This window comes from Eulemur rufifrons, chromosome 24 (genome assembly GCF_041146395.1).
Source record: "Eulemur rufifrons isolate Redbay chromosome 24, OSU_ERuf_1, whole genome shotgun sequence".
Lineage (NCBI taxonomy): Eukaryota > Metazoa > Chordata > Mammalia > Primates > Lemuridae > Eulemur > Eulemur rufifrons.
Genome location: NC_091006.1, coordinates 18681662 through 18707089, shown reverse-complemented (window position 1 = coordinate 18707089; position 25428 = coordinate 18681662). Strand labels below are relative to the sequence as shown.

The window sequence follows — 25428 nt, the reverse complement described above, 5'->3', positions numbered from 1 at the left end:
ACGCCACAGCACTCTAGCCAGGGCAAAAGAGCGAGACTCTGTCTCAAAAAATAAATAAATAAATAAACAACAACAATAACAAAAAATAAAAAAACCAAAATTGTACTCACATATGACAGATATAGAAATCTTAATTATAGTGGTGGTTACGTGGGTGTATATATTGTCAAATTCTATCAAACACTTGAAATGTGTACATTTTATTGTATATAAGTTATACCTTAATAAAGTTGACTTTTAAAGAATAGGAAATTACTTCTTTGTATGTTAAAAAAGGTAAAAAATGGGCCAGGCACGGTGGCTCATGCCTATAATCCTCTAGCCTGGGGAACAGATCAAGACCTTGTCTCAAAAAATTTTTAAAAAAGGTCAAAATGGCAATTTATATAGTTCAATGTAATGAAGTTGCCAATATTTGATCTTTTGATCCACAAAGAAGTAATTTCCTATGATTTAAACTAATACATGCCTGTTTTTTTGTTTTGTTTTGGTTAGGTTTGAGACAGGGTCTTGCTCTCTCTCCAAGGCTGGAGTGCAGTGGTGTGATCACAACCCACTGCAGCCTTGAACTCCTGGGCTCAAATGATCCTCCTGCCTCAGCTTCCCAAGTAGTTAGGACTATAGGCACACACCACACACCTAGCTAATTTTTAAAAAATTTTTGTAGACACGGGGTCTCACTATGTTGCCCAGGCTGGCCTTCAACTCCTAGCCTCAAGCAATCTCCTGCCTCAGCCTCCCAAAGTGCTGGGATTAGCTAGCAGGTATGAACTACCATGCCCAGCATGAGCCCCTTTTAAAGCCTAATAACTAAGCCGTTACTGATGTTTACCCAAAAGATCAGTGAAGAAACTGGAAAATAAGAGTAAATTAAATCGGAGGTGGCCGGGTGCAGTGGCTCACACCTGTAATCCTAGCACTCTGGGAGGCCGAGGTGGGCGGATCATTTGAGCTCAGGAGTTCGAGACCAGCCTGAGCAAGAGCGAGACCCCGTCTCTACTAAAAATAGAAAGAAATTATATAGACGGCTAAAAATATATATAGAAAAATTAGCCGGGCATGGTGGCGCATGCCTGTAGTCCCAGCTACTCGGGAGGCTGAGACAGGAGGATCCTTTGAGCTCAGGAGTTTGAGGTTGCTGTGAGCTAGGCTGACGCCACGGCACTCACTCTAGCCTGGGCAACAGAGTGAGACTCTGTCTCAAAAAAAACAAAACAAAACAAAAAAATAAATAAATAAATCGGAGGTAAGTAGACGAAAGAGAATAATAGTGATACTAGTAGAGATCCACAAAATAAAAAACAGACAATACGAAAAAATGAACAAAGACAAAAGTTAATTAGTTCTTTGAAAAGATTTTTATTTATGTATTTTTTATTTCCAGATATCACGGGGGTATAAACGTTTGGGTTACATGGATTGCTTTTGTACTGCTTGAGTCAAAGTGGTAAGTGTGCCCATCACCCAGATGGTGTACACTGTATCCGTTAGGTATGATTTCACCCGTCCCCTCCTCCCCTCTCCCACCTGCATGATTTCCATGGAGTTTTACTTCCATCTGTGCATATGAGTACTGATCCGTTAGATCCAATTTAATAGTGACGAAAAGATTTTTAAAATTGATAACCCCCTAGCAAGATGGGGAGGGGGGAGGAGAGACAGACAGAGAGAGACACAGAGAGAAGATACATCATCAAGCATGAAAGAGGTGATGTTATAGACCTTGCAAACACTAAAAAATACAGGAATATTATGAACTAGATATTATTTAATACTATGGCAGTAAATCAGAGCACTAGGCAAATTCCTTGAAAATGAATTCCTTGATAAAAAATTTATTAAGTATTAATTGATAACACTAATACACACCTACTGTGTACGAGGACCTTGAGGGCCAAGTCCAGGCAGGGACTAGGTAATGGGTCAGGTGGGTGTCGGGTGGGGCAAAGGGGTCTCAGGGCTGAGGGGCAGTGGGATGAACACAGAGGAATCCAGCCACTTCCACAGCTTTAAGCTCTGATGTGGGAGGCCTGGAACAGTCCAGCACCATCACCCTGTGACTGAAGGACAAGACCACAGAATGCAGCCTCTCTGAACTTCCTCCCCATCTAGGGACTGATGTGATCAAGGTAGAGTCAGGTATGAGCTACCTGCTCATACCTACTGGGGACCAGGCAGAGGTGCCTGGGGAGGAAGAGACAGCTTGGTGGAAGACGGCAGAAAAAAGAGGTCTTGAAGAATGCGGGCTTAAGGGCCAGTCCTCTACCCCTCCACTCTCAGCACCCAACCCAGAGTCCATCGACTTTCAGCACAGAGGATCCCAGCCCACTCAGCTCTGGGTCTGGACTCAGGGGCTGCTCTGGACCCACTGGCCAAAGACACATTTTAAACAAAGTCTTTCTTCCCGTTTATTAATTCCTAGGAGGAATGAGTGAGAGCCCTCCAGCCTCCCGCTATACAAGAGGGATAGCAGCCAGTCCAGCATTCCCAGTATTTCCCACAGTACCGTCAGCACCCTGAGTCTGCAGCCGGATCAGTGTCCTAGAAAAATGTGAAAAAAGAGAAGTGAGAAGCCTGTGCCCTCCTCCCACCATTCTCATGGCAGACCTCCCTGAGGCCCTTCAGGAAGGAAATGGCTTGGTCAGCCGCTGGCCAAGACCCCCCAGGTGCTCGCTCCAGGTGCTCTAGTTCAGCAGTGCCCAACCTTTTTGGCACCAGGGACCGGTTTCATGGAAGACAATTTTTCCACGGAGGCGGGGTGGAGTGGAAGATGGTATTGGGATGATTTCGAGCTCATTACATTTATTGTGCAGCCAAACCACTATGCTAATGATAATCTCTATTTGCTGCTGCGCCCCAGCGCTGGCATCACGGCCTCAGCTCCACTTCAGATCATCAGGCATTGGATTCTCATAAGGAGTCAACCTAGATCCCGCGCATGCGCAGTTTACACTGGGTTTTGCGCTCCTGAGAGACTCCAATGCCAGTGCTTATCTAACAGGAGGCGGAGCTTAGACGGTGATGCCAGCGATGGAGAGCGGCTGTGAAAACACATGACGTTTCGCTCTGTGCGACTCGGTTCCTAAAAGGCCGGTACTGGTCTGGCGGCGGGGGAGCTGGAGGGGTGGGGACCACAGCACTGGCTAACCGAGCCACTCTCTGCCTCAGGGCCTTTGCACGTGCGGTTCCCCCGCCTGCATTTCTGTCCCTGCACCAGGCTGGGACTAGACACACTGGCCAGTGTGCCCGGAAGGAGGCGCGGAGAAGTGCACAACCCAGGCAAAGGCAGGAGGCGGAGCCCAGCCTACAAGACCTAGGGAAATGGCACCTGCCACCAGGAGCTCCACAGGGTCGCTGAGTTCCGACTCGAAGCGGTTGGGCCACCAGGAGCGGTAGCGGCAGCTGTAGTTGCCAGCGTGCTGGGGCCCCACGTAGGTCAGCACGAAGTCCGTCGAGCGGTGGGTGGCAGAGAGCCTGTCCAAAGCCTCCGTCTCACCCACGCGCAGCAGCTCGACGGTGACGTCCGGTAGGTGGCCTTCGCAGCGCAGGACGGCATCACGGCCCGGGGTCACCACCCCGCTCCACAGGGCTCGCAGCCGCGGCCTGGGAGGCGGTCCTGGGCGGGGCAAGGGGGTCACGGGTGAGACCCAGCCCCAGCCCCCTTCACCTGCCCTGCGCCCTCCACACCTCCAGGCTGGGCGTCAGCCGTGCGCTTAACCCCCTCCCTCGTCTGCATCCGGAGCTGGGGCAGCTTTTCTGCGCCTGCACCCGGTCGGCCTGCAGGGCAGCCTCTGCGCCTCCTGCGAGTCCCCAGAGCCAGGTGCTCTGAGGCTTCTTAGGGTCCCATCGGGCACTCGGGACACGTGCAGGGAAGGAAGAAATGACCAAGGGAAACGGTGCTCCCTGTAGAGCGCACGGCCCAAAATTCTGGCGGCGGAACCTGTGCCCAGCGGCTCTGCGTGGCCCCTGCCCCCAGGCAGACCTCGATGAGGAAATCATAAGGACAGACAGACCCCAGGGATGGCGAAGGTGTGGGGAGAATTACACGAGACCCTCGGCTGTGGGTCAGGGGTCCAGGGAGGGGAAGGGTGATAGTCCAATATAACAACTGACAAGAGTGTAGCACAGGAAAACCGAGGCACGGGCAGGTGCAAAGCTGGCAGGAATTTGAACAGGAGAACCCGGGCCGGCCCTCCACGCTCTCCACCTGGCTCACGTCCGTTTGAAATGTGCCAAAGGGTTCCGGGACCCTTGGCCGCCGCTCCCAGCCCCGGTCCCCCTCCCTACAGGGGTAGGCGATGGGGGCCGGAGCAAAGCCCGGGCGCAGTCGTTGGGTCCCCGAGGAAAGGCGAGCACCCTCGTCGGCGCCCGGCAGAGAGGCCTGAGGGACGCGGTCCTCCCGGGCTCACCGTGGACCTGCAGCTCCACGCGCGCGCTGGGCGCCGAGCCGGAGAACGGCGGCTTCGGGTCCACGTAGACGCAGCTGTAGTTGGCCGAGTCGGCCACCGAGACATCGTGGAGCTCGAACTGGGCTTCGGTCCCCGCGGGGCTCAGCAGACTGTGCACCCGGCTCCCGCCCTCGTCCTCGCGCACCAGGGAGAACCGCAGGCCGGCCAGGGGCGCCTGGCACCGCAGCCGCACGAGCGTGCCGGGCTCTGGGCTGCGACCCGCCGGCTCTGCCGAGAGCCGGGGCGGGGGCAGCTTCTCTGTGGAGGAGGATGCGGGCTGAGCAGGGCGCCAAGCGGGTGGCCGGGGGCGGGACCCTTGGGCCGGGCTCTTGGTCTTTGCCCGGCCTGAGTCTTCCACCTGCAGTGATCTGCCCTGCTCCGCCCTGTTCCCTTCCTCGCCTACTCAGGGAGGCCCGCCGGGACCACCCTGCTGAAAGCTGCACCACCCGCCCGGCTTCTGGTCGCTGGTCCTTCTTGGATCTCTCTCACACATCCCTTCACTGTTTCTTATTAAGTTGTTTATCTATAAAAACAGACGGGGCAGGGGGACACGTTTTGTCCATGGCTTGGTGCCTCCTACACATGGCTGCTCAAGAGTGGATTGGGTGCGGTGCGCAGCGTCTGGGAGACGGACACACTTGAAGCTCTGACTCGGGTGGGGCAATGGCAATATATATAATCTAAACATTTGTACCCCCGTATTATGCTGAAATAAAAAATATAGTGGATTCACCCCGGGATTGTCTGCCAGGCACCGCCCCAAGGCCCGCCCACCTGGGGCACCTGTGAACTCCCTGGGTGTGGGGCTCGCAGTCCAGTGCTCAGTCAGGGGTTGCCAACTGTCACTGAGCCCAAGGCGAGCGGTCGGAGGAGCAGCCGCAGCCTGGCCGCCTGGGCAGGCCTCAGCGCCACTCAGACCTGGGGAGGCCAAGGGGACCCCGGGCGGGCGGCGCCGGGTTGCCTGTGCCAGACCTGAAGACCCAATTGTTCGCTGGGCCTCAGGTTGCCACGCTCATTGCCCCATTCGCAGTTGAGGAAACTGAGGCGGGTGGGGGCGGGGGTGGATGAAGTGGGACTGGTCTCCGCCCGGAGCCCCGCACTTCCGGGTACCCTACAGCGGGGCCCTGCTCCTGAGCCTCCAGGACTGAGCCCTCTCGACCCCCATCCCTGCTCCGTCCCTGCGTGGCCACCGGGCTCACCGTCGCTCAGGGTCAGCTCCGCTGGAGCGCTGTCCCCGGACCAGGCGGCCTGCTGGTCGCGCAGCTGGTAGCGGCAGGTGTAGGGGCCGCCATCCCCCAGGGCCAGGGCGTTCAGATGAAAGAAGACGCGGTCCGGGCTGGTGCTGCTTTGGGGCACCAGCAGCTCCTTCTCGCCCCGCCGCAGCTGGAAGTTCACGCCGCTCAGGGGCGCCACGCAAATGAAGGTCGCGCTGTCTCCGGGGTGCAGGACCCCGGTGGACTCTCTCTGGGGTCTCAACACAGGTGGCGGCGGTGGTGCTGCAATGCAGGGAGGGTCACTGCGCTGCCAGAGGCCAAGACACCAGCTGCTGCAAGTTCCCTGCTAGAGCTGCCATCTGCCCAGTCTCCAGATCTCTGCCCTCTGCCCTCTGCCCTCTGCCCTCTTGGTGGCAGCCCCAGGAACACCCTTTGATTGTTCCTTTGTACATCCCCTGAGCAAACTCCTTTGCAACCTCTAGGCCCAGGCAATTGCGTATTCAGTGGGTATTCAGTGTTGGAGGTCAAGGCCAATGTGGCTTTGCCCTCCAAGATTTTCCTCCCCCAGAAGCCCTCTGATACCATCCAACAATCACCGAGTTCCTTGATGGTCACAGTGGCACTGGGCTCCGAGGGGGTGCCTGCTGCATGGATCCGGTAGGTGCAACTGTAGGTGCCAGCCTGGTGCACAGGGAAGGTGGCCTCCACATGTTTCCTGGCCTTGGCTACCTCCAGAAACTCATCATCCCCTTCTCGCCTCAGCAGAAAGGTCACACCTTTCAGCCCCCCGTGGCACACCAGTGTCGCGTTCAGGCCGGGTGTGATCCAGGACACTGGCTCTGCCGAGAGCTGGGGTCTGGGCAAGGACTCTGCAGGTGGGAAGGGTTGGTGAGTGGTTCCCTGTGGCTCAGGAGATGGATATGAGGGGACAGGAGGGAGGGCATGCATAGGGGAAAGGGAGGCAGGGACAGGCAGAAAGAGGGCATGCAGCCAGAGGAGGAAGTGTCTGTGCGGCCCCCTGGGGATGCAATCATTCATTCCTCAAGCCCTCTGGGGTCAGTACGATCATCCCCTTTGACAGATGGGAAAACCGAGGCTCAGAGATGTCAAGGGACTTGGGGGAAGGAAGGGCCCCTACAGCCCCCTCCTGGCCCCTGTTAATGCTCACTTGGCCCTGTCATCTCCATGAGGTTGCTCAGCCGGGTCCATTCACTGCTGAAGCCCGAGCGGCAGCGGTAGAGGCCCTGGGTGTCACCTGTCAGCAGGAACTGGTGCTCCATGGCAGGTGAATTGAGGTGCACGAGCTCCTGGGACACCCCATCCTTGAAAAGCTGGAAATCCTGAGTGGGCAGGCGGGCCTGGCAGGTCAGCGTCACATTGGTCCTGGGTTCCAGCAGCGATTCAGACTCTGCCCACAAGCTGGGCTGGGGGTCAAAAACTGTGAGGGGCAGCTGGAATCAGCTGGGTGCTGCAGGGCCAGGGGGTCCACCCCCAGGCCTGCAGCCACCATCCCAGGTCTTGGCCTGTACTCACACACGGCTGCCTCTGTCACTGGGCCCAGGGTGAGACCTGTGGAGACAGCACCCGTGAGGCCCCCAATTCCACCCCCAACCCCTGCCCCAGGGGACCCCAGGCTGCAGACTCCTCACCCCAGAGCAGCAGGAAAGACACCAGCGAGGACATGGTGGTCACGCTGGCTCTAGCCGCTGTGAGCGTCTGCAGTGATAAAGCCTGAGCGAGGGTCCGGGGCAGTGGGACACTGAACCCTTGCCTTGTTTGTCCTTCCCGGAAGACAGGGGAAGGGCCTGTGAGGGGCAGGGACAAAGGGCAAACCCGAAGGCCAGCCAGAGCCTCAGGATCCCCAGCGATACTGACAATCAATAATAACAGATAATCATTAACTGAAGCAATAGAGCAGTTTTAATGAAATGATCATAAAATCACCTCATTCTCAGATAGGCACTGGGGTCCTTTTCCAGGAGGGGACACTGAGTTCTCCGCACCCAGAAGCCCAGCTGCCCCCTTGAGGGAAGCCGAGGGTGAGGGCGTCTGGGGCCGTCCTCACTCTTCCTGGAGGCTGCGGTCCCTTCCCCATTGCTGGTCAGTGCTGCACTGTGTGACCCTCCGAGTCAGGTTTGCATGCAGACCTGTGCTCCCCACCCCTGCCGGGATGTGTGCTCCAGTGTGGACAGTCGCCCAAGCTGCTGGTGTCACTCCAGTGGCTGCAACCTGCTGCTGCTGCCTGGAGGCCAGACCTCCTCCTCTCCCATGGCACCACCTGTGGAGATGGAATGCGAAAATGAGACCCTGGTGCTCTGTGGAGGCCCTGTCACCCCCAATCCCAGCCATCTGGTCTCCATCCTGGTGTCCCAGCCCCAGCTCCCCGCCAGGATAAGGACCCATGGAAACCTCCCGCCTTCCTCCTCACTCAGTCATTCCACAAGCATTTTTTTTTTTTTTTTTTTTGAGACAGAGTCTCACTCTGTTGCCTGGGCTAGGGTGCCGTGGTGTCAGCCCAGCTCACAGCAACCTCAAACTCCTGGGCTTAAGGGATCCTACTGCCTCAGCCTCCCGAGTAACTGGGACTACAGGCATGCGCCACCATGCCTGACTAATTTTTTCTGTATGTATTTTTAGTTGTCCATATGATTTCTTTCTGTTTTTAGTAGAGACGGGGTCTCATTCTTGCTCAGAGTGGTCTCAAACTCTTGAGCTCAAACGATCTGCCCACCTCGGCTTCCCAGAGTGCTAGGATTACAGGCGTGAGCCATTGCGCCTGGCCCCAGCTAATTTTTAGAAAAATTTTTTTTGCAGAGACAGGGTCTCACCACATTGCTCAGGCTTGTCTTGAATTCCTGGACTCAAGCAATCCTCCTGCCTTGGCCTCCCAAAGTCCTGGGATTACAGGCATGAGTGAAATATATTATGAATCATGAAACATTATTCATAATATGTACTGTTTCAAATACCACAATGTCTTGCAGTTGTTTTATGTTTTTTTGTTTTGTTTTTTTTTTTCAGAGATGGGATTTCACTATGTTGCCCAGGCTGGACTTGAGCTCCTGGGCTCAAGTGATCCTCCTATCTCAGCCTCCCCTAGCTAGGACTACAGGAGTATGATACTGTGCCCAGCTTAGAGGTTTTTTTTTTTTTTTTTTTTTGGTAAAGAATTACATTGATATTATTTTGTGTTTTTAAAATTATTTTATTGATACATAATTTGTGCATATTTATAGATTACATGTGTTATTTTGCTACATGCATGGAACATGTAATGAGCAAGTCAGGGTATTCAGGATATCCATCACCTCTGAGTGTTTATCATTTCTATATGTTGGGAACATTTCAACTCTTCTGTCCTAGGTATTTTGAAATATACCATACATTACTGTTAACTATAGTCACCCTGCTCTGCTATCGAACATTAGAACTTACTCATTCTGTCTAACTGTATGTTTGTACCCATTAACCAACTTCTCTTCACCCCCCCACCCCCCCCCGCCGACCATTGCCAGCCTCTGGTAACTCTCATTCTATTTTCTACCTCCATGAGATCAACTATTTTAGCTTCCACAGATGAGTGAGAATATGTGATATTTGTCTTTATGTGCCTGGCTTATTTCACTTAACAAAATGATCCTCAGTCCCATCCACGTTGCTGTGAATGACAGGATTTCATTCTTTTTACGGCTGGATAGCATTCTATTGTGCATGTATACCATATTTTTTTGAGACAGAATGTCACCCTGTCACTCAGGCTGGAGTGCAGTTGTGCAATCATAGTGCATTACAGCCTTAAACTCTTAGTCCTGCAGGTGGCTTGCTCAGGTGCCAGCAATGTCATCAGTGGGCTGAGTGGGTGGTGGGTCCTTGGGCCCTGGGAAGCATGCATGGCATTGGCAATGGCAGTAGCAGTGGCAGAACAATCCTCAGGCTCCCAGGAAGTGTGCTCTGGTGTTAATGGTGGCTGTAACAGGCTGGGCAGGCTAGTCCCCAGGTGTTCAGGTGGCACAGGCAGGAGGGTGCCAGTGGTTGTGGTGGCAGCAGGCTGGGTGGGCCTGTCCTCAGGCCTCCAGGAGGAGTGCACAGACGCCAATGGTGGTGGACAGGGCAGTGTGCTCAGGCACTGGGGGTTGGAGGAGGTGCCAGGGCAGGTGAGCTTGTCTCAGGCCCTCTCGTGGTGCCCACAGGCACTGGCTGTGGTGGGCAGGGCAAAACACTCTCCAGACCCCTCAGTGGTGTGTCTGTGTGCTTGATGGTGTGTTTGGGTGGTGGCAACAGTGACAGCGGTGGGCAGGGAAAATTTGTCCTCAGGGCACATGCAAGTACATGTGGCCCTGCTGCCTGGGTGATGCGCAGCAGGAGGAGTTGCTGTCAGTGGGACTGCCCTCCAGCAGGTAGCTATGAAGCTCTGGGGAGCACGTGCTTTGGCCTCCTTTGTCCCAGAGACAGCCTCCTCAGTTTGCCGCACTTCCTGTTCCCCGGGGTATAGAACAGTGGGCTAGACTGCCCGTAACCTGCCACACTGCTGGGTCCAACCAGCGTCGTGCCATTGCAGCCCTCCACGTGGACAGAGAGAGATGTCAGTGGGGTTCTAGGGATGTGGAGATGTAGGGACTGTTGGGCCCCAGGGCAGGATGTAGCCTGGTGAGGGCTGGCTCTCAAAATGGGACTATGCTGCAGCTGCTTAGGCCTCTCGAGGGGTGTGGGCCCCAGTGTGAGCTCCCTCCCTTGAACAATCCCATGGCTCAGACTCCAGGCAGCTCCCTCTGCTAGTCTTTGGGCCCATGAGGGCTGAGGGGCTCTCCCATGGCTAGGATTGCAGGAGTCTTTCGTGTGAATGTGGATTGTTGGAGATTTCTCACTTACCCATTTTCCGCACTGGGGAGCTTCTCTGGGCTCCCAGTCAATCCCGGCTGAGCCAGTGCCTTGCTTCCCTCTCCTTACATGCCTCGTGTTTCTTGTCATTTGCTGAATTCCAGTGTTCTTAGATGCACTATTCAAAGTGTGATTATCGGCCGGGCGCGGTGGCTCACGCCTGTAATCCTAGCACTCTGGGAGGCCGAGGCGGGTGGATCGCTCAAGGTCAGGAGTTCGAGACCAGCCTGAGCGAGACCCCGTCTCTACTAAAAAATAGAAAGACATTATATGGACAACTAAAAATCTATATAAAAAAATTAGCCGGGCATAGTGGCGCATGCCTGTAGTCCCAGCTACTTGGGAGGCTGAGGCAGTAGGATCGCTTAAGCCGAGGAGTCTGAGGTTGCTGTGAGCTAAGCTGATGCCACGGCACTCACTCTAGCCTGGGCAACAAAGTGAGACTCTGTCTCAACAAAAAAAAAAAAAAAAAACCAAAGTGTGATTATCTATTTGCTATTTTGGTTTTTCTTTGTGGAGGAAGTAAGTGCCAGATGTCTCTAGTCAGTCCTCTTAAAGCCCCCTCTCATGTTAATTTTTTTTTTTTTTTTTTTGGAAAGAGAGTCTCACTTTGTTGCCCGGGCTAGAGTGCGTGCCGTGGTGTCAGCCTAGCTCACAGCAACCTCAAACTCGTGGGCTTAAGCGATCCTCCTGCCTCCCTGAGTAGCTGGGACTACAGGCATGTGCCACCATGCCCGGCTAATTTTTTCTATATATATTTTTAGTTGTCCAGCTAATTTCTTTCTATTTTTAGTAGAGACGGGGGTCTTGCTCTTGCTCAGGCTGGTCTCGAACTCCTGACCTCGAGCGATCTGCCCACCTTGGCCTCCCAGAGTGCTAGGATTACAGGTGTGAGCCACCGCTCCCAGCCTCAAGTAAATTTTTAATGTGACATAAGGGTCAAGGTTTTCATTTTCATTTTCCTTGCTTTTTTTGCATATAGATATCCAATTGTTCCAGTATCATTTGTTGAAAAGACTATTACTTTCCCCCATTGAATTTCTTCTGCTCCTCTTTCTAAAATCAAATGATCATCTATGTGTGTTTGTCTATTTTGACATTCTGTTGTCCTACTTGTCTATTATTATACTAATACCATGTTTTTTTTTTTACCATAGCTTTGAAGTAAGTCTTTTTTTTTTTTTTTTTTTTTTTTTGAGACAGAGTCTCACTCTGTTGCCCAGACTAGAGTGAGTGCCGTGGCGTCAGCCTAGCTCACAGCAACCTCAAACTCCTGAGCTCAAGGGATCCTCCTGTCTCAGCCTCCCGAGTAGCTGAGACTACAGGCATGTGCCACCATGCCCGGCTAATTTTTTCTATATATATTTTTAGCTGTCTATATAATTTCTTTCTATTTTTAGTAGAGATGGGGTCTCGCTCTTGCTCAGGCTGGTCTCGAACTCCTGAGCTCAAACGATCCGCCCACCTCGGCTTCCCAGAGTGCTAGGATTACAGGCGTGAGCCACCGCGCCCGGCCTGAAGTAAGTCTTGAAATTCATGCTATATAAGTTCTTTGCTTTATTCATTTTAAAGTTGTTTGGTCCTCTGGATATGAATGAATTTTAGAATCAGCTTATAAATTTCCTTTTTAAAAAAGCCTAGTGGAATTTTTATTGTGATTGTATTGAATTTACAGATTAACTTATTAATATTGACATATTAATATTGAGATTTACAGTTCACGACCATGGTAAATTTCCTCATTTACTTAGGTCTTCTTCAATTTATCTCACCAATATAGTGTTTAGTGTACAAGTTTTACATATTTTTGTCAAATTTATTCCTTAGTATTTCACAATTTTATGCTCTTGTAAATTGTATTTTTAATTACAATTTGGACTCACTTCTCTTCCTCTTAAAGGGGCAGCACTTTGATTTTCGTAGGCAGCAAGGTGATCTATATCCTATCCAGCAGCCAGTCCTGGAAGGGGGGCAGCAATGGAAAATGAAGATCATGCCTCCCTCATGGAATTTTTGTGAGGTAATGTTAAATATTCCTTCAATAAATGTCAAACCATGCTATCTATTTTGGAAGGCGGTCACATGTAAATCACTTTAAGCAGTGCCTGACAAACAGTTCCTGCTGGGGCCGGCAGCTACTGCGATTGGAATTATTGTCAGAAGATCCTCAGAGAGACTGCTGAGGATGCGGGGGCAGGAAGAGTAAGGTCACAGAAGCCCTTCTGTAGAGTCACTGGCCACATCTGTCAACATATGAGTGCACTGACTTCTCTCCCCTCGGCACCCCTCTCCCCACCTCTGCAAACAGGTGGACTTAAAGAGAACATTTGTGCTTTGAGGAAGCAACCCAACAGCCCATGCAAGAAGGGACAGGAATGACGCCCTGAACATGGTGGCATCCAGGTGAAAGGGGATGTGCTTATACTACAGCAAGTCCAGATCTTACACTCCAGGTCGCCCAGTGCAGACTATGGAGAAAGGGTACCGGCAGAGAGATAGCCAACCACACAGATCAGGTATCCTTCAAGAAGCTGCACAATTGGCAACTATGACAAAAGCATAAACTCTTAGTTAAGAGAAGTCATCATGGCTGATTCTTTTGCATAGTTGTGAACTTTTTAAAACTTTACAAACTCCCCTAACTGTAAACCTACCTGCTGGGGTCCCACCTAGGTATGGCCACCACCCCTCATGTCAACAGCAGGGTGGGCAAGAAGAATCACTCAGGCAGAGGCAGCAGCAGCAGTGGTGTCACAGAACTGGCTGAGCACCGTGGTCTGGAGGCCCTCAGTCTGGGGTCCCCTGCTCTCTTCCCAAACATGCCTCCCAGGAAACATTCTCCTTTTCTCCGGAAGCACAATTTTTGGACCAGGGACACAGCTACATCCAATATACATGTTTTGCTGAACTGACATTTTATTTACCTTTTGGGGAAATTTTTTCCAAAGTTTTTAATATCAAGAGGTCACACAAACCAGATCTGGATCCACATATTGATCCCCCAGCTCTCTCCCTTGAGTTCTGGGGGGAGAGCCCAGCCACTGTGGCAGTAAAAACTGAATGACAAAGGCCACGGCACCCAGAGACACCAGGAGCACTGGCTGGGTCACAAAGGCACACCCTAGGCTTTCAGGATCTTCATTCTCTCAGTCCCAGGATGATGGCCATGAGGTGAGCACCACAGGGAGGATACGGAAATCCAGAAAACACGAAGACTATTAGCTGACAATGACCTTGTCACAAATAACAGGTCTGTAATTCCTGACTCATTTTGGAATCCTCACCCCATGAAACCACAGCTGCTGGAACATTTGTGGATGCCTCTTTAGAATGGGCTCAAGCCCTCTAGTTCATCAGACCCCTGCTCCATAATACTTCTCTCCCTATTTCTGTGCCCACTTACTTCCTCTGTCCAACAGGCTCTGTAGGTCTTACAGTCCAGAACTTACCACCATGTTCTAGATTTCAGAGGACATGGCTTCTGAGCTGATTCTGAAAACACCTTCTTCTGACCAATGCTGGAGGTTCTAGAACATTCCCTAGGAACAAAGGACCCAACTTTTGCTGTCCCTAGACACACAGAAGATCTCACACCAACTCCTTCCTCCTTCAAGGTGAGCTTTGGACCCACAAACAAGCCTGACATCCAGACTACAAGTCTTTCCCTGGAGGACTCATGTACCAAGGCAAATTAGGCCAACCTTTACTACAGCTGTTCTCTGCCATCCTGCTGTACCCACTGAGGCAGAAAAAGGTCAGGGATCCACCCACACAAAGCCATTCCTTCTATTCATGGTGACAGTGCCCAATTCTATTCTCAATCCCTCCACACACAGGTATCAGAACCACCAGTATTAGAGGTGGCTTAAATAGTAAAGCCTTCACTACCACACAGTCCAGAGCAGTATGAGGCTGCTAGGGCAGGACAAGTACCATGTGTAGTGTCCATGAAAATGGTAAACCTTCCCAGGAATCCCCCAGCAGACACTGGCTCACCTCCTCTGGGCCAGAGCTGGGTCATGTCTACACCTAACCCAGTTGGGGGTGGGGAGGGAGAGAACGAGGCCTGTTAGGGGCTCCACCATTCATAATTCTCTCTGTCTCTGAACCTGATGGGCTCACAGATGCACACTGTGGGGACATGCCAGTGGGAGAGGAGGGATGGCCTATGTCACAAACTGGTAGTGACACAACACTGCCAACAGCCCTGGGCAGGTCAGAGAGTACATGTCTCCTGAAAGCTTCCCACACATCTGGCACACACGGGGACTCTTCCCAGGGTAGATGTTGGGATGAACAAGGTTTAGCTTCTTTCAGATGGCCCTTTCACAGAGGCTACTCTCTCCTCAATCTCCTTTCTGGAGTGAGACCTTCTGTGATGAACAAGGTGCTAGTGGCTAATGGCTTTCCCACATGCCCTGAACTCCTAAGGCCTCTCTCCAGTGTGGACTTTCTTATGCTGAAGGAGGGTAGAACTATGTTTGAAGGCTTTCCCACATTCTGTACATTCATAGGACCTCTCTTCAGTGTGGAATTGCTGGTGCCGGTTGCGGTAGGACCTGGTAGTGAAGGTTTTCCCACACAGGCTGCACTCATAGGGCCGTTCTCCAGTGTGAACTTTCCAGTGCTGATAGAGGCCAGAACGGGTCACGTAGGTTTTCCCACATTGCTTGCACTCAAAAGGCCTTTCTCCAGTGTGAACTCTCTGGTGAAGAATAAAACTATTATTATATTTAAAGAACTTGCCACATTCTGTGCACTCATAGGGCCTTTCTCCAATATGAACTTTCCGGTGCCGAATGAGGGTAGACAGAACACTGAAGGCTTTCCCGCATTTGCTGCACTCATAAGGCCTTTCTCCAGTGTGAATCCTCTGGTGCAGAACAAGTGCATCTTTGCGGTTGAAAGTTTTCCCACATTCACTACACTTGAAAGGTTTTATGCCTGTGTGAACCTTCTGGTGCTTCCTCAGTTTAGACGGGTAACTGAAGGCCTTGCCACACTCGTTGCACACATGAGATGTTTCTCCAGTGTGAATTTTTTGATTAATATGAGTTGATTTCTCCTTGAAGGCACTTCTGCCTGTTGGGCATCTGAAGGTTCTCTCTCCAGAGTGAGTTATCAGGTGGTCAAGGAGAGCAAAGGCCTTCAGGAAGACCTTCCCGCAGTCACTGCACTTGAAGGGCTTCTGTGCAGCATGGGGTCCCTGCTGCTGACCAGGACTGGATCTGGGTGGGAAGGCTGCCCCATGCTCAATGCTCCTGCTTGGCTTCCTCTTGCTATGGGTGTCCTGGTGTTGGATGAGGCCTAAGGTAGCTGGAATATCCTCAGATTCTCCACACATAAAAAGCTTCTCTGAAAGGTGAACTCTGCAGCTCTTCACTTGCTTGGGAGGAGCTTCCTCATCCTCTATCCTACACAGACAACCTGAAGGTAGAGAAGAGTCAGTTGCTGAGAGTTGGCCTGGGGGCACGAGGTACCCTCATCACCAGTGCATGTCAGACACACCCAGAAAGGACTCCACAGAAGTGTTAGGAGGTTGCTGGGAAAGGTCTGGCCCAGCTGAATAGTGCTCCACCAGACTACAGAATAGGGAAGACCTCACCTGAGATGAGGACACAAGATGGGGTGCAATGCAGGGAGGAGAGTTGGGGTCTCTAGGTCACTCCTTTGCAAAAAGGGTTTCAGCAGGGCCTTGGCTGCTTGTGACAGCTGAGCATTGTGAAGAGGAATGTGTCTAGCCCCAGAAAAATCTGATTGCAAAATAGTACCTGAGGTAAGGTGTGGTAGCTCAAGCCTGTAATCCTAGCACTTTGGGAAGCTGGGGCAGGAGGATTGCTTGAGGTCAGGAGTTTGAGACTGAGCAAGAGCAAGACCCCATCTCTACAAAATATATAAAACTGAGCTGGGTGTGGTGGCACATGCCTGTAGCCTCAGCTACTCAGGAGGCTGAGGCAGGAGGAACTCTTGAGCCCAGGAGTTTGAGGTTGCAGTGAGCTTTAATGACACCACCGCACTGTAGCCTGGTAACAGGACACTCTCTTCAAAAACAAAAATGAAGAGCTAAATAAATGAAAAGACGCCCCATGTTCATTAACCTTAAGACTTGATATTAAGATGGCAATACTCTCCAAACTGATCTACTGATTCAAATTCACGGCTCAAGCTCAGGGAGGGCCCTATAAAATTTCTTTTGGAGGAAGAAGGCAAAACCTGGAACACAGATAAACCAAGTCTTTAGCAGTCACGGGGCCAGAGAGAGGCAGAGCTGTTTGGGATTTAGTGGGCAAACTGAGAAACATCTGACCCCCAAACCCTGCTCCACTAGGTCCTAGGGCAATAGGTGTTGAGGCTGATAACTGGCTGCTCAAAGACAGGGACAGAGTACACAGCCCAGTCCCAGGACCCACAACACCTACAACATGGAAACTGGCAAGGAAGCAGTGTGCTCTAGCTTTGGGACGGACTGAACTTCGCATGGGGAAAAGGCAGAGGTGGTCAGTTGCTGGGGAAGAGTGTGAGACTTACCCAGGGAGCTAATGAGTGCAAAGTTCTCCAGCATCACATCACGGTATAGGCTCTTCTGGGTCACACTAAGGAGCCCCCACTCCTCCCGGGAAAAATACACAGCCACATCCTCAAACATCACCAGGCCCTGCAATGATGGATTCAACTGAGCCTTAGGGTCAATGGTGGGCAGAAAAAAAAACACCAAAATATGGACACATGGACACATCCAGACCTTTGACCTGTGTCTCAAGGTCCTGTCACATCTCCTACTGACATTGTCTTACCCTTTCCCAAACCTTACCCCACAACATTCCCTACACATACCCTTATACCGCTCTTCTTCCAAGACCCCCACCTCAGAGGAATACCAGAGCTTCTGGTGTCATTGATGCCACCAGTGTTACTACTGGACACTGTGTCCAGCCCACAGAAACAGAAGGCTAGTGACCAGACTAGTGCCATCTACGTGCAGGACCAAGCACCCAGGCCCCACCCTATCTCCTGCCTGCCAATTCCGAGTCCCAGAGATCACCTCTCGGACACAACGAAACCGATGCTCACCATTCTCCCTTAGGCCCCAGGTACCTGGTCCCAGGGCCCTCCAGTTTGCCTTCCTGCTCTCCAGGAACATAACTGTAAGGCAGCATACTTACAAGTTTACACCCCCGGCACAACCTCACCAGCTCACCCTACAGGCAATTCCCTGGGCTCCGCACAAGCAGTTCTGCACACGATGTCTCCAGAGTGCCTAGCACAGCAGCCACGAATTCATCCTGTCCCGGTGCTGACCCACATCTCTAATGGCCCCCACCGCCAAGGACGTCCCCTAGCCCTGCAGGAAGTCTTCCCTACTTGGACCTATTTCTTAGCCGCCCGGAACCACACACAGATTTCCGAGACTCCTGGCCCTCCTCTACCTCTGCCTGTCCCTTCGCCTGACACGCCCTTCCTCGCTTCTCTTGGGCATCCCCTACTCACCTGCGCCGCCTGGGCCATTGGAACCTGCGGGCGTGCCGGCGGACTCCGCCGAAACGCGTCTCCGCCACCGCCGGCCTGGGCGCGGGAACCTCCGGCTACCGCGGACTCTCCGAAGGCAGCTCGCCCCCGCGGGGTGAAATGCGCCTGAGGACTGGGGCTGCCTCTGGGAGACGCGGGAGGGAGGGCAGGTCCGGAGGCCGGAACCTCGCGAGCGACACCGAGTCTCAGGAAGATGGATCACCCTCCGCTGGGGCCACGGCGTGCTGAGGCGGTGAGGGTCCCTGCCGTACACCTCGCCCGGGGGCGCCCCAGAAAAGTCACCCAGGCCTGGCGGAACCTCCGGGACGCTCGGACCCACCCGGCAGCAGCAGAACCAGGACGCCCAGGGCGACGCCGGAAGGCTCGCCCTGCTCCGGGGACCAGGACCCCAGCAGCCACGCCCCGCACACTATGACATCATTTCCCTGCCCCATTGCGGGGCCGCTCGGCGGTTACCAAGGCGATACGGGGATGCGCTGCTGGCAACTGAAGGTCGCATATGAACTACATTTCCCATGAGCGATCTCGCCGTGCGTCCGTACACACGTGGCCAATGACGGCCCAGGAGAGGGGAGTTTCCGGGCGGGCCGCGCGGCAAGGACTGGACTTCCGGCAGCGGCTTGTGACAGTTATTTTGGAACTGCAGTAAGCGGTGGGGTGGCTGGGCTGGGGACGGTGACCCGGAGGTTCCCCGAGGAATGCGGAGTGGAGAAGGAACGGGTGTCGGGGAAGTTCCGTGACTTCTGTGCGCCCTGACTACGGCAAATGTTCTGCCCCGGGGCCCAGCGTCCCTGGCCATAGAGGGGCGCGCCGCGCGGGAGTGTCCGCCGGGCCTCCCGGAATCATCCCTCTTGGCCTGAGTGCGCTGTGTGGAGTAGGAGACCGAGGCTCAGGAAAGCATCCCAGACAGAGTTCAATGAGCAGCTGGGGACCAGCAGGAGGGGGACCGGGCAGGAGGAGGAGGTGCTGTATTTTAGATGTGTTGAGTCTTCGGTGCCCCACAACCTAGGAGACTTACGGGCCACTGGATGCCCACAGGTGTGGGATACCACTAAAGGTCTGTTACTGAACCCACAAAGGGATCCAGCCTAAGTGCTATTACTCGCTGCACAAAAAGCTAATTATTGAGACAAGGACGATTGCCAAGGAAGAAACGAATTTTAATACACAAGACGTCTGTCGGGAGAAACAGTCTCAAAACTGACTAAGGACAAGGGCTTTTATAGTGGGTTGTGGAATACAGGTCAGGTTGCGTGGGGTTTAAAGTGATAGGGTTGGCAGGGCGCGGTGGCTCACGCCTGTCGTCCTAGCATTTTGGGAAGCCGAGATGGGAGGATCGCTTGAGGTCAGGAGTTCAAGACCAGCCTGAGCAAGAGCGAGATCCCCGTCTCTACAACAACAACAAAAAAAAACTTAGCTGGGCAACTAAAAATAGAAGCAAAAAATTAGCCGGGCATGGTGGTGAGCGCCTGTAGTCCCAGCTACTCAGGAGGCTAAGGCAGAAGGATCACTAGAGCCCAGGAATGTGAGGTTGTGGGTGAGCTACGATGACTACACTGCACTTTACCCAAGGTAAGAGAACGAGATCCTGTCTAAAAAAAAAGAACATGAAGTTCAGAAAGTGCCTAAACTAGCTTCCTACTTAATACTTTAAAAAAGAAAAAGAAAGAAAAAAAAAAAACACCCACATTTCACTAAGTTGAGAGATCTGGGATGTCTGCTCTTTAGCAGCAGCAACTCTCCTACTTGTCTATCTGCCACTCCCCAGTAACTATCTGGCACCCACTGTATGCTGGGTGCTGAGGACACACATGTAAACAAATCAAACGGGAGCCTCTAGCATCACAGAAGTTACATTTCTCTCTGGACAATGCTGGGTGCCCTCTTGGCCACCTCTCCTCCAACCACCCTCTGCTCCTTACTGTGGCCTTCATAGAACAAGCCTATCACTGTCTCAGGGCCTTGGCACCTGCCATTTCCTCTGCCTGGAAGGCTCTTCCCTCCTATCTTTCCATCATCTGTGTTCCTACTCACTGACTCCACCATCTGAGTTGGGTCCCCGTGAATCTGTCACATCATTTTGCTTTGTCTTCCACAGGACACTTAGCCCTGACTTAAACAACCCTATTGATGCCCCGTTTGGCTGTTTATTGTCCATCTATGCCACAGAACATGAAAAATGGGAGCAAGGATATCTGTGACCTTCTTTTTCACTGCTGCAATATCAGTACCCAGCCCAGAGCCTGGCACGTGTGCAGGTGCTCGTTGGGATAAATCATGAAGAATGCAATGAAATGTCAGCATGGGACAGAGACTGGGTAGGCCCACAGGGCACCTGGACAGATGCTGAGTCCATAAGAAGGCCAATCAGGGACAAGCCCATGTGTTGCCTCTCAGTGACTCCTCAAAGTCCAGCAGAAACCTGCATCTCTCTCACAGCCCACCAACACCAACAGCAGGGAGCACAGGCTAAGCCCAGCAAGCCCAAGGCCAAGTGTATCCCCCACCCCCTCTTCCTGAGTGGACACTGAATTTCAGAGGGGCTAAGAACAAGGACCAGGACTTGCACTGACATCTCTCCAGCTCAAGACACCATAGCCATGGGTGAGTTGATTCCATCAGCTAGGAAGAAAGATCTAAACACTACTTCCTCTTTAAATATGGATGTCTGACACCCTGTGATTCTGTTGATATGAAATGTCCAGAATAGAAACAGAATATAGATGCATGGTTGCCAGGGGCCCAGGGGAGGGAGGAATGGGACCTGACTGCTAGAGTATGAAGTTTCTTTTTCACAATGTTCTGGACCTAGATAGTGGTAATGGTTGCACAACTGTGTGAATGTGCTAACAACCAATGAATCATACCATCTAAATGGGTGAATATTATGCTATGTAAATTATATTTCAGTAAAGCTGTTATTTTTTGGAGCCTGCAGATCTGTTACCTTACATGGCAAAACGGACTTTGCAGATGTGATTAAATTAAGGTTCTTGAGATGCAGGATTATCTTAGATTATCTGGGAGGGCCCAGTGTTCTCATAGTGTCCTTATAAGTGAAAGAGCTTCAGCCGGAGGGTGAGAGAGAGATTTGAAGATGCTGTGCTGCTGGCTTTGAAAGAGTCAGGAGCCAAGGAATGCTGTTCTAGAAGCTAGAAAAGTTAAGGAATGGATTCTCTCTTAGAGCCTCCAGAAAGAACTAGCCCTGTGGGCACCTTAACTTTAGCCCAGCGAAACCTATCTTGGATATCTGCACTGCAGGACTGTAATGTAATAAATGTGTGTGTTCTAAGGGATGGAGTTGTGAGTAATTTGTTACAGCAGCCAGAGAAAACTAATAGACCACCAACCCTGCTCCTGCCCTACCAGGTTCCCTCACTGTGAGGCTGGGCTGTGGCTGCCCCATGACCCAGTGCACTGGTCCAACTGGGTAACATGGGCACCTGGGTTGGGCTAAGAACTGGTGTGAGAAGACACGCCCTTGGTCTCCCTGGTGTTCCTCCTCTGGTGTTCCACCTGGAAGCAGCAGCTCACACCAGAACTAGCTCCACAGACATGCCTGGGCCCAGGGTGCATTCCCAGGCTGCCTCTCAGTCACCTGTAATGCTGTCACTCCCCAGTAACTATTTGTATGCTGGGTGCTGAGGACACTCATGTAAACAAATCAAACAGGAGCCTCCAGCTGCATAGACATCACATTTCTCTCTGGACAATGCTGGGTGCCCACCCACAACACACAGCACCCCATCCCTGGGCTAGGTGAGGCAGGATGGAAGCTCCAGGGCCTGAGAGGAGACAGAAGCCCCGTGTTCAGTCTGCACAGAGGGCACCTGCCCTCTAGCCCCCTGTGACTAACCCCGGAAGGCTTTTGAGAGTAGGACAGGAACCCGTGAGCCACCTTCCCTGGAGGCTGCTATCCTCTGGGAAGGCCCAGGCTTTGGCTGGGGGCACAGAGGGAGACTGAGCAAGGCAGATGGAGTCCTGGAGGAGGAAGAGCAGTAACTGGCCTCAAGAAATTAATTGGGATGATGGGGGCTCCCAAAGGCAGGGAGAAGGGCCGGGACCCCTGAAGCAAGCTAGTGAGATCCAGGACGCCCCACCACACTGTGTGCCTCTGACCCAGGGGTGACCTTGGCCTCTCTGAGCCATGACTACCACAGCTGTCCCACAGCATATTGGGAGGATCTGAGAAGCCATGGTGGGGGGGAGGGGAGTCAAGGCTCCCAAAGCAGTTTGGGACTTAGGATGGGGTTGGGAGCTGGTTTTTCAGACTCAAGGCCCTCCCCAGCCCTGGCTAGGCCCTCCCTGCCTCTTCCAGCCCAAGCACCTGCCCCAGCAAGGTGTGCAGGGTGGCTACTGTACATCAAGGATCAGTATGTAGACAGCTGGATCCAGCCTAGCCTGGACAACAGAGTGAAAAAACTAAGTCCACAGACTGAGGTGGGGGCGGGGTTGTCCCCTGCAATGGGCCAGTAGGGAGCAGCATCACAGGAGTAAGAGCAGCAGCAGCTTTGCCCTCCAAAAACGGGAGGCCCACAGCTGGCAAGCTCAGAGGATGGGCAGTCCGGTACTTTGGGCCCTGGTGTGGGGGAGGGTGCTCCCCCAGGACTCTGTAGGGCAGTGACTGGGGCTCCAAGTTCAGCGCTGGGGACCCCTGGCTGGACGTCTGCGTGAACATGGGCCGGGGGAAGGTCCCCACCTGCACTCCCGCAGGGCTGGGGATCAGGGATGTTCCAACCAGACCCCACGGAGACGGGTCCAGAGCATCCCCGGGCAGGACCCTCGCAGACATCACGGTCAGGCCACCGGCTAGACAGCCACGAGAATCGGGGTCAGAGGTGACCTCCTGGACCTCAAGGGGGATCTGGGTGTTCCCAGAGGATCCCTGTGGGATGACGGCGGTGGTTGCTCCTTGAGAGGGTCCCTGCCGCAGGGTGACAATGCCAGGGACGTCCCGCCAGACCCTAGTTTGGAGAAATGAGCGCTTGCTGTGCAACCTGCTAAGGCCTCCCAGGGGAACAGAGGTCCAGGCAGGAGACAGGGTCTGCAACGCTGATGCATTTATTGTGGCCCCCACACCCTCCTCCCGCCCCGAACCCGCGGGGCCCAGCCGGGGCCTGCTTCTGTCCCCCACCTGCGGTCCGACGGCCCATCCAGCGTCCCCTCGGCCTCCACCGGGTCCCCGGGGCCCGACTCCGGCTCCAGCGCATCTTCAGCAGCCGCAGTTGGGGCAGCGTCCGGGTCAGCGCCCGAGGGCTGCGGGGTCCAGGGCGCCCCCAGCGTGGGCCGCGGGTGGAGCCAGGAGTAGCCGGGCGCCGGGGCGAGCGCCACGAGCTGAGGCCGCGCGGGACCCGAGGAGGCGGCGTGCGGGATGAGGAAGAAGATGTAGACGCCGGAGACCACCAGGCCCGCGGCCACCAGCACGGCTAGCGCCACGGCTGCATTGAAGGCCCAGGCCGGGCTATCCAGCCTCGGGCGTCGCGACAGCGGGCGGCCTAGACGCAGCGGCGGGGGCGGCGGGGGCGGCGCGGCGCGCGCCTTGCGGGGCCCCGGCGCCGGCGGCGGGCGCAGGTACAGCAGGCCGCGGCGCCGGTCGAAGCGCACCGAGCCCTGGCGCGGCAGCGGCGCGCGCGCGTCGCGGGGCAGCAGGCCGGGCTGCGTGGGCAGCGATGGCAGCCCGCGGCGCGGGGCCAGGCGCGTGGGAGCGCGGCACACCGGGCAGGCCACCGCGTCGCCGCCGCCAGCAGTGGCCAGCGACAGGCGGGCCAAGCACTCAAGGCAGAAGACGTGGCCGCAGTCCAGGCGCTTGGGCAGCTTGAACACGCCGTCGAAGGGCGACACGCAGATGAGGCACTCCACCGGGGAGGCAGGGGTCAGGATGGGGCCCGAGCCCGGGCTGCCGTCCACCTCCTCATCCTCTTCCTCATCCTCCCCTCTGGCCGGGGAGCCGGGCGTGGAGAGCGAGCCTGGGGAGCTGGGGCCCGAGCCCTGGGGTGCTCGGGGGCGGCGGAGCCAGGGGGGCCGAGGGCAGGGCATCCAGACCGGACCTGCGGCGAGAGGCAGTCAGGCAGGGGAGGCGGCGGTGGAAGTGTGGGCAGAGTCTGAGATCAGTGGTGACTCCAGACTGGAGCTTGAGGACCACCCAGCAGAGTCCCCAGAGAAGGGGTAGCTAGCGCCAAAGAGGAGCAGAGATGGGGGGACCGCAGATCTTGAACTGGAAACTTAGGGGATGCCCTAGAGACAAACAGGGGTCACAGATCCGGGCAGAATGTGGAGATGGGGAAGACCTGACTGGCTCCAGAAAGGACAGGGATGGAAACTCCAGGAAGGATCCAACAGGGGGAAGAGCCGGCAGGAACCAGAGCTGGGCAGACAGAACCCAGGGGGTTGGGATGGGGGTGTCCTAGAAACCCAGGTTCGGAACCAAGAGCTCCCCAGAATGACAGACCCTAGCTGGCCTGCAGGACTCTTCCTACCTGTGGATGCCGCCTCCCTCTGGCCAGTGGTGAGTACCTTCCCTTTCTGGCGGACTCCGGCCTACCAGAGGCTGGGTAGCTCAGTGCCCCTCCCTGGGGGAGGGCGCCTAACCTGGGGCCGCCCTTCCAAGTCCCAGGTTCCCACATACCCGCTGGACCCGTCAGACTGCCTGCTCCACCCCCTGGGCAGTCCTGCCAGGATAAGCACCAAACCTGACCTTGGCCGGATGTCGGGGGTGGTGGGAAGGTGATGGCACAAGGTGGGTGGGCATGGGCACAGTCCACCCGTCCAAATCTGATGAATCTCCAGTATGGAGTCACCACTTGTGGCCCTGGGTGGGTCCCAACCTGCCCCCAGCAGCCTGGCAACCCTGCATGGGCCACTAGTGGAGAGAGGGGGAACCTGTCATGTTCAGGGTGACAGTGTACAGGGCTGGGCTGCAGCTACAACCAGTGTGGCTGGAGAGGCAACCTGGCCAGAGTAAAGCCAGTCCACAATTGGAGAGGGTGGGACTTCTGGAGGCCAGGGAGTGGACAGCTGGACTGACCAGCCAATGGATGAGGGGCTGGGAATGGTTGTGGCCCAGACACCACAGCTTTATTTCTCCCTGGGGCTGCTTTCGGGCAACATGCCTCTCAGGATGGTCTGGTGCCACCCAGACCTCACCCGTACACAAGCCCATCCCAGATACGAGTAATGTGCCAGATCCTCAGAGGTTACTGTCAACCCTGTCTCTCTCATCTCCAATACCTGCTGGGACACTCCGGGCGGCCTAGCCTGCCCTGTGCCCCACCTGCTAGCCCTCAGGTGCCAGGTTCTGAGTCAGTGGTGCTGCCAGGTCCCCAAAGGCCAATGGACATGCCTAAACATGAGCAGCTCCAAAG

At 54.2% G+C, this 25428-nt stretch overlaps 3 protein-coding genes across 3 annotated transcripts; all 3 read right to left on the bottom strand.

Moving 5' to 3' along the window:
- Positions 1–2390: 2390 nt before the first annotated feature.
- A1BG (alpha-1-B glycoprotein) lies at positions 2391–7439 on the bottom strand. The gene is made up of 8 exons (XM_069458507.1): positions 7312–7439; positions 7196–7231; positions 6831–7100; positions 6259–6531; positions 5648–5944; positions 4410–4706; positions 3329–3616; positions 2391–2541 (listed from the first exon to the last, which is right to left on the bottom strand). The coding sequence occupies exons 1-8, from the start codon at positions 7343–7345 to the stop codon at positions 2534–2536; spliced, it is 1503 nt and encodes a 500-aa protein (XP_069314608.1). The 5' UTR covers positions 7346–7439; the 3' UTR covers positions 2391–2533.
- A 6033-nt stretch (positions 7440–13472) lies between these two features.
- ZNF584 (zinc finger protein 584) lies at positions 13473–18064 on the bottom strand. Its single transcript, XM_069458510.1, has 3 exons — positions 18029–18064; positions 17069–17195; positions 13473–15967 (listed from the first exon to the last, which is right to left on the bottom strand). Exons 1-3 carry the CDS (start codon positions 18044–18046, stop codon positions 14967–14969), a joined length of 1146 nt encoding a protein of 381 aa, XP_069314611.1. The 5' UTR covers positions 18047–18064; the 3' UTR covers positions 13473–14966.
- Positions 18065–23128: 5064 nt separating this feature from the next.
- RNF225 (ring finger protein 225) lies at positions 23129–24103 on the bottom strand. The gene has a single exon (XM_069458511.1). The coding sequence runs from the start codon at positions 24101–24103 to the stop codon at positions 23129–23131; it is 975 nt and encodes a 324-aa protein (XP_069314612.1).
- Between the last annotated feature and the right edge of the window lie 1325 nt (positions 24104–25428).